The 9,159-nt window shown below is 40.2% G+C and overlaps 1 protein-coding gene across 1 annotated transcript in view; it reads right to left on the reverse strand.

Annotated features, from left to right (window-relative positions):
- Positions 1 to 9,159, reverse strand: part of Cd84 (CD84 molecule) — a 64,854-nt gene that overhangs the window by 4,112 nt on the left and 51,583 nt on the right. The window contains exons 5-7 of the mRNA XM_026789974.1: positions 4,672 to 4,923; positions 4,174 to 4,311; positions 197 to 288 (exon numbers count right to left, since the gene is read on the reverse strand). Coding sequence (XP_026645775.1) covers positions 197 to 288; positions 4,174 to 4,311; positions 4,672 to 4,923 — 482 coding nt within the window. The remainder of the gene's footprint in view (positions 1 to 196; positions 289 to 4,173; positions 4,312 to 4,671; positions 4,924 to 9,159) is intronic.

A 9,159-nucleotide genomic window follows, 5' to 3' on the forward strand; every position in this document is an offset into this window, starting at 1 on the left:
TCAGGGTTCCCTGCCCTGTGGGGAGTCCAAGGAACTCCCACCTCCATCCAGGTTTAGTAAGGTGAGCATCCAAACTGCCTAGGCTCCCACAAAGCCAGTACATGCAGTAGGCAATGGCAAACAGCCGGCAATTGTTGTCCAAGACTCCTATTCTGCAGGTAGTGGTAGGATGCATTCATGAGTAGCATCAGCTCACCTTGGCCTCAGGGATTTCATCGTAGATTCTGGACTCCATGGGATGAGCATTTCTTGAAACTTCAGAGTATGCTGTTTCCTTTGAGACATCACCTGCCACAAATAAACATAGAACAATAGTCCGTGAAAGGCAGACAGGGTTTTAGAGACTGTTAAGTCTTATTTTATCTTTCTGTGGCAAAGAAATAAAACCCAGAGGTTAAATGGCCCCCACCCTACAGAGAAGGGTGCTTGGACCAGCTGGTCTTTTCATCCCAAGGATTACATGTGTGATAGAACATATCTCATTCAAATTGCACCAAAATCCCAGTGGGAATTCTTTTTTATTCCTGAAGTCCAGTTTAGCCTAAAGAGACTCTTCCCAGCCCTGTATGTAATTCAAAGGTAGCTCTGGCATTGATGACCATGCATGGCTAGTGGACTTTCCACGTCAGGGTCTCAATTGTTTAACCTGACTTATTCTAATTATACTCGGTGCTTTATTATCCTGGTGCATAGCCGACTATAACCACAAGCATTCATGAGATAGTTAAGCATCTATTAAGCTTTTTGTTTGTGCCAGGCTCCATGGAAGGCCCCAGAGAAACAAAGGAAGGGTACAAAGAGCCTTAATTTTTAAGAATTTCTGAGCTAGATGAGGCATTAATCTTTTTGTTTAGTATCAACACAGTGTTTTAGGGTCAAGTTGAAAAGAGATAGCCAGGATTTTGTGCCTTCTTATTACAGGACATCAAAATAGGTACAAATGATGGGTCAGATCTGAGATCACCCTAGGGCTCAGTAGTTCAGAGCTAGTCTGGTTTCTGCCCCAGACTCAGTAAGGGAGCCGGACAAAGCACTCTCAATTTTATTCGTGGGTGCAAAAAATAGTCTGTCCCCGTTTCTCTGTCTCTGTCTCTCCTTACTCTCTTGGCTGTGAGAAGAAGAAAGATGTTTCTTTGAGTAAACGTGGAGATTAAGCCTGAGGGATGATGACATTCCCTTTTGTAAATCTGATTGAGTTATGATGCATGTCATAAAACCTTTCCCTTAGAATGCCTCCTCTGTCCCATTCTCAGGCCTGTCAATTATACCCGCAGGAACTAATATTTACCTAGTACCAGGGGCCGGGCTGACTATTACATGTGTGTAATCTCCTTAATAAGTACATGCAGTAAACCCCATTATTATGGCTACCTTACAGCTGAGGAAATGGAATCTTAGAGAGCTAAAATAACTGGTCAAATAATTGTCAAGATGGAATTCCGTGTATTTTGTCACAGTAATGAGAAAAGTAACTAATACATCAAGGGTCTACTTTGGTAGGACTCGAGGAAAGGAAAAAAAGAACAGTGCCCTCCCCTCCCCCCCCCTTTGTAAGAATGAAGGGCCACTTTGCTCTCAAGGTGTAGCGCAGTTGGCAGCAGCGCTTGTCCAGGGCAATGTGCACGTATTGTGAGGGCTTAGTCTATCCTCTCCTCTCTCACTCCTTTTCCGCATTCAAGCATTGCTGTTGCTCGCCAGAGCAGGTGGGAGCAGAGCACGTGGTTGGTGGTGCTTTTGCCGATAATTTCTGGCTCCTGGCAAACGGTCCATAAGTCACCTAGGTTTCTCCTGGATGGTGAGTCCTCTCCTTTCCCTACTGACCAATCTACGACAAGTATGACACTGTAAAAATTTACCTTCAGGGTTGCTTTGATTTCACCAGCTGGAGAGATTTGACTGTTGAATGAAACCAAATTTAGTCTCCATTCACCAGGAGAGTCTCTAGTCTCTTATATTTTTGGTTGTAAGCCTAGTTTTTTAACGACTGACCAAGCCATTATCTCTCCAGTCTGAGAGTCTCTGTTCTCAAGTGACACCTTAGCTTACAAGCACATCTTCATGGAGACAGTGCAGCACAGCCAGGTATTGTCCTTGACACTAGGGTCCTGTTGCTCCCTCAAATGGTCCATTCTGAGTAAAAACTTCACCTCCGGTAGGACCCACACGATGGGTCTCATGCCCATTATTCCCTCTGACTTAGCCCTGGGATGTATTCTGAAGAAGTGGTTCAAATTTGAATCACAGATTATCAAAAGAAAAATACCTCCCCTAGTTTTACTTTGCAATAAAACTCGACCCTTAATATCCACTCTCAGGTCAAGAATGCTAGTCACCTCATGGCACACTGCTGTAAAATTGAGTATTAAAATTCAATCTCTTTTGTCATAATTTAGATAAGGACATAGATCTCCTATATTTAAGCTTCATGGCCTCATCATAGTCCTCAAGCTTCAAGAGGGATATTGGATGTGTCTTCCTAGATTGTCTCACACTGGTCCGTCTCCTTTAAAGCCAACCGTACACCCCTCTAAAGGTGTGGGACTTGGGAGCATGGAGCCCAAAAATGAGGTAGATTGAAGTCTCAAGCAATAGCCAGCTTTATTCAGAGCCCCAGACAGTTTGTACTCTGAGGGTTAAGAAAAGTCACCCGAGTAAAGTGTACAGTCCCAAGGACAAGCCACATGTGGCAAGAACATGTTTTCCACAGAGGCGAATAAACAAATAACAACAACCAGTTGTGATGAATGACCTGAAGTGAACTCTCTCCAATCCCCACTCCGGGGAGGAGCACAGGAACACATTCCAACAACCGAAGAAACTGGGGTCACAAGGCTCTTGTTTCCTTGAAGTTTTCTCCCAAGCACTGAGAGTTCTCCTCACATGGCTCCATTCCTGGACCACGCTCCATCAACCACAGGCGACATCTTTGATCACCTTTCCTTTGTTGCACTCGAGACCCTGCTCACTAGCCACTCCGTCTAGCAACTCTGCTTCCTCCCCTCACTCCTTCCTCTCTCCGACCGCCATCTTTCCTTACCCAAGTCTTTCCCCCTCACACAATCTTTCTTTTTAAAATATTTATTTATCATGTATACAATATTCTGTCTGTGTGTATGCCTGCAGGCCAGAAGAGGGCACCAGACCCCATACAGATGGTTGTGAGCCACCACGTGGTCGCTGGGAACTGAACTCAGGACCTTTGGAAGAGCAGGCAGTGCTCTCAACCTCTGAGCCATCTCTCCAGTCCCCCCCCCCCTCACACAATCTTAAGAGCTTCATAGAGGGAATCAGACAATCTTAAGAGCTTCATATAGGGAATCACACAATCTTAAGAGCTTCATATAGGGAACCCAGGGAAGAATGAAAAGTCATCCTCTCTTCAGAGAACATTCTTCCCCTTCACAATGTGGCTAATGGATATCTTTGCACCATTTGGATGCATATGTGCACCAAGCCTCTCTGGATATTAGATAAAACCTTCAAAAACTAGACGAGGGATCCCAGGCTCCTTTCTTCACTTTATGAGACACAGTCCTCCAGGTCTTTAATAACCAGGAGGATCTGTATCTATATATCTATGCATCTATCTATAACATATACACACATGCATATAGATATATACATATGTATATGTACAGATCAACTAGATAAAGCGAACCGGCCTCTGAGGGATGGATTCCTTTTGAAGAGCACGTGCAGCTGAATTTCCCAGTTATTTACCCCTCGTGGGTCAGTTCACAAAAGAACTCTCATTCTTTCGGGCCCTTGTTTACTTAGCCTTCTGGCATAATTGATATCCTTCAGATGAGAAGCCTTTAACCTCCACAAGGCACTGTCTCAGGAGTATCAACCATTACTATCAGTGTTGGCGCCTGACTATGATGACTTCTCAGCCAATGAGTTTTGTCCTTTAACTTCTTGCTACCTCCTTCTCTAAAGTACTACTTATGTCCTTTTAGCCTTATGGTTCTACAACCCTATGGCAGATCAGAAACCCCAACCAGAGACCCTTGTCATCCCCATCAGCTCTGAAGCAGCTCTAGTAGAAACAAGACTAGCAAATGCTCCCTTGGCTTTACCACTATGGCTCCCAAAATGATACGCTCCACTCCGTCCTGGCTAAATAAATGAACTCACTCCTGGGGAGAAAGAAAGCCCATTCTCACATTTTACCTTCCAGGTCAGTCCCATCGCGCCTTCTCTTGTAAAAATAGAATAGAAACACTGAAAATGGAATGAGAACAAGCAGAGGGAGAGCAACAGCCAGTCCACTTGGCAACACAGCATGGCGGAGGTGGAAGCTTGAAATGTCTGGAAAGAGAAATTGTTGTGAGTCTTGGCTATCAGGAGACAGGGCTAAGATTCTGTGCAGGTTTGTCTACTTTCATGGCCATTGTCAAAATGTGATGTCCTTCAGAGACTGCCAAGGCTCTTCAATTTACGGTCTGAATCAGAGAGTCAACCAGGGGCTCCTTAAAACACCCGGGAATGCTTAGCACTCCCTAGAGGGCTTTGGTCTTTTTCCCAGTAGGCTACTTGGGTGAAGATACACCCGGGCTAGTGTCAGCATGGAGGAGGCACATACATGTGATGATTAGTCAAAGGTTAAGCCTTGACACTCTTCAGAGTGATTTCTGAGACTTTGCAGAAGAGACGGATGGAGCTGGTTACCTGTGCAGAGTTCCTGGGCAGTGATAGAGTTGGAGTTGTTGCTGACAGGGTTCTGGACAGTACATGTGTAATTCAGTTTTTGATCCTCAGGGGACTGGAAGATTTGAAGGACGTTGCTTCTCTCTCCAAAGGGACTCCAACTGTAGGTGACATTCTCTTCTTCTTTCTCCATAGAGCAGGTCAGTGTGACATTACAAGAATTGTTCACAAATGTTATTAAACTCTGTGTAATTGTTGGTTTTCCAAGCCTACCTGTGAGGACAAAATATACTAGCATATAATGAGCTGAAACCAACATCTATAACCTTCTGAGAACCAATTGTTAACTTTTCAGGAATTTGTATGATAGATGTTAATCACAGCATTAAAATTGAGTTATGACAACAAAGAAATTATACTAAAATTGTTTTAAAATTATTTTTGGTATTTTATTGTAGTCTGTGTGCTGGCGGTGAGTTACACACATTGCATCCATACTTTGTAAGGACATACCAGCAAGCATATCCTTCCAACCCTGTAGATCTCAAAATCAGCCACAGAAGGTTTTTTAAAAATGTTTTTCCTATAGTTTTTTTATGTCACTCCCATTAAGCATTTAACAAGAACTTTTTTCTTTGCTTTTTGAGATTATGACATAATTACACCATTCCTTCCTTCCCTTTCCTCCCTCCAAACCTTAACATATACCCCTCCTTTTTTAAGTTCATGGCCTATTTTTCATTATTTGTTGCTATATATTTGCATACCTAATTTTTCACTTTTCCTTTTATTTGAAAATAGTTTCTTTTCTCATATGATACATTCTAAGAAAGGAAGGGAGGGGTGGTAGAGAGGAACTGGGAGGAGTAGAGGGAGAAGTTCTTAAACCACAAAAATTTGGAAATGTTGTAACTTTGGGTTTGATTTATTCTGTCATTGATGTGCTTGAGAAAGCAATGGATGAAAGGTTACTAAAATAGATGAAACTTAAAAGCATATCATGTTTGTAGCCATTACATTGTTAATATAAAACAAAATATTATATTGATCTAATATCTGTAAAACATTGTTTTTTGCCTCAGCGAAGAAGTTACTTATATTTAGGCATGTGGATAAATGCCTATAATCCTTGCATTTGGGAATGTGACGTGGGAGGTTATGTATAAATTTGACGCCAGTGTGGAATACTTACTAAAACCATTCAAAAACAAAACAAAACAAAAAAGACTGATTCTGAAAATTATGAGCATTAAAGGTGTGGTGGTTTGCATAAAAATGGCTCCCACTGACTTATATGTTTAAATGTTTGGTCACCAGGGAATGAAACAGAAATGATTAGAAAGATTAGGAGGTGTGGCCTTGTTTTATTAGGTGTGACTACTATTTCTTTGGGGATTTAACTTTGCTTATCTGTTTAAATTTCTTATCTGATCTTGGTTTAATTTTGGTAAGTGGTATCCACCACAAAAACTATCCATTTAATTTATATCTTTCAATTTAGTAAAACACAGGTTCTAAAAGTATATACTTAGGATTTTCTGGATTTCCTAGGTATCTGTTGTGCTCCCCATTTTCATTTGTGATTTTGTTAATTTGGATATTCTCAATCTGCCTTTTAGTTATTTTGGGTAAGTGCTTGTATGTCTTGTTGGCTTTTTTTTTTTTTTCAAAGAACCAACTGATTCATTGACTTTTCGTATTGTTCTCTTTGTTTTTGTTGATTTCAGCCCTGAGTTTGATCGTTTCTTGCCAAATACTTCTCTTATGTGTGATTACTTTTAGTTCTAGAACTTTTAGGTGTGCTACTAAGTTGCTAGTATGAGATCGTTCCAGTTTTTTTTTTAATGTAGGCACTTAGTGTTATGAACTGAAATGATTAGAAGGATACCTGCTTTCATTGTGTCCCAAGTTTGCGTATGCTGTGTATTCTTCTTTAAATTTTTTTTTGCCATACAAAAGTGAGTTTATTGACATTCCTTGAAGATGTATGATGGAAAGGAAAGTGAGGCCTGAGTATCATGTAACATTTCTTTTGTAGATGTAAGCAAAATCAGCCCAGTAGTATGGACGCCTGCTGTTAGTGGCTAGAACAAAGACTTGTAAACAAAATTGTTATGAACATTTCCTCAGATAATGGAAGCTGAAGGAAGTGGACTAATGGAACAATATTTACTCTATATACTACCTCTAGGTACTTTGTATCTATTAGAACAAAGGGACTACATGTCATTAACAGGAAAATAATACTTTCTCTTTTGGACCTTGTGATAAGTGGAATAGTCATCCTGCACATTTATGATACAGTATTGCTGTAATTTCAATAACAAACACCAAAAAACGTAATAGTAATTATAATAATGACAACAACGAGAATTATAATAAAGCATCACATTTTGTTATGTAAGGTCCTAACTACTTTCATTTGAAAGGGCTTCATCTTGCCTGGGAAAACACTTGTGGCAACTTAGAAATTTTCAGAACCCAAATTTGAGACATGTGGCTTGACACATGGATTGCTAATGAAACTGCATACTGTTAGATGTTTCATGGGAAACTCAGCTCGCTGGCTTGCCATACAAACATTCTTACTGCTGGATGATGTAGCTTCATTATTAGCAGGAAAAAATTGAAATCTTTCCTGATCAAAACTTGCCAAAATATCATTTAACATTTCATTTTTTTCATTAACTTTCCCAAAATATTTGTGCTGAAATAGTGATGTTAGTAAAAACTTATCACAATGTTCTCCAGCTCATGCGCACAGGATGTCACAGAGCATTCAGTAGTTCTAGAATAGTTCTAACTGTGAAGACTCAATTTCTATCAGGGAGATTCCCATCTTCATGTTACTGAATATTGTCTCCCAATAAAAGATGTTATACTCATAAAACTAGATATAAAAATCTTGTTTTAGTGTGTATTCATTTTCTTTAAATTCTAGAGTGTCTTTAATTTCTGTCTTGACCCATTTCCCATTCAATAGAGAGTTGTTCAGCTTTCACGAGTTTGTAAGCTTTCTGTTGCTGTTGATAACCAGCTGTAATCTGTGCTGGCCTGATAGGCTGCATAGCGTTATTTTAATTTTCTTGTATCTATTGGGACTTTCTTTGTGTCTGAGTATGTGGTCAGTTTTAGAGAATGTTCCATGAAGTGCAGAGAAGAAGATATATTCTTTTGTGTTTGGGTGAAATGTTCTGTAAATATCTGTTAGATCCCTTTGGTTTATAGCATCAGTTAGCTCCAGCATATCTTTGATTAGTTTTTGTCTGGATGACCCATCTATTATTGAGGGTTGGGTATTGAGGTCTCCAATTATCAATGTGTGAGGGTCAATATGTGATTTAAGCTGTAGTAGTGTTTCTTTATAAACATGGGTACCCTTATGTTTGGGCATAGATGTTAACAATTGCAATGTCCTCTTGCTGGATGTTTTTCCTTTGATGAGTATGTGGTGTCCTTCCCTTCTCTTTTGACTAGTTTTAGTTTGAAGTCTATTTTTTTCAGATACCAAAATGGCTACACCAGCTTGTTTCTTAGGTCCATCTGCTTCGAATACCTTTTTCCATCCCTTTACTCTGAGAGAATGTCTACTTTGATGTTGAGTTGTGTTTTTTGGGTGCAACAGAAGGATGGATCCTGTTTTCCCATCCATTCTGTTAGTCTATGTCTTTTTATTGGGTAATTGAGACCATTGATATTGAGAAATGTCAGTGATTGTTGATTCCTGTCAGTTTATTGTTGCTGTTGGTAGTAGTGGTGTGTGTGTGGATGTGCGTGTGCATCCCTTTTGATTTTGCTGCTCTAAGATTATTTATTCTTTGTGTTTTTATGGGTGTAGTTTACCTCTTTAGGTTGAAGTTTTCCTTCTAGCATCTTCTATAGGGCTGGATCTGTAGATAGATATTGCTTAAATTTAGCTTTATTATGGACTATCTTATTTTATCCATTATGGTGATTAAAACTTTTGCTGGTTATAGTAGTCTGGGATGGCATCAATGGTCTTTTAGAGTCTACACCACATCTGTCTAGGACCTTCTGACTTTTAGCGTCTCAACTGAGAAGCTCGGTATGATTTTAAAGGTCTGCCTTTATGTGCTACTTTGGTCTTTTACCCTTAAGGCTTTTAATATTCTTTCTTTGTTCTGTACATTTCATGTTTTTATCATTATGTGCTGAAGAGACTTTGTTGAAAATATTTTCTGGGTCTTTGAGCCGAGAGTCTTTTCCTTCCTGTATTCCTACCATTCTTAATGTCCCAAATTCCCTGTACTTTTTCCAACATGATATTTTCATTGATTATTTGGAAATTTCACATCATGCACCCCAATCACACTTTCCAGTCCTCTCAGGTTCGCCTCCCCTTGTGTTCCCCCCCCCCAAAAAAAAAAGAGGAGAGGGAAGAGGAGAATGAAGAGGAGGAGGAGGAGAAGCAAAGTCCAACTTGTGCTGCCCACGGTCAGACTTCCAGTAGCTAGCCACTTAAAGAAGATTGAGGCCAGGCGGTGGTGG

Source organism: Microtus ochrogaster, unplaced genomic scaffold, assembly GCF_000317375.1.
Source record: "Microtus ochrogaster isolate Prairie Vole_2 unplaced genomic scaffold, MicOch1.0 UNK35, whole genome shotgun sequence".
Classification (NCBI taxonomy): Eukaryota; Metazoa; Chordata; class Mammalia; order Rodentia; family Cricetidae; genus Microtus; species Microtus ochrogaster.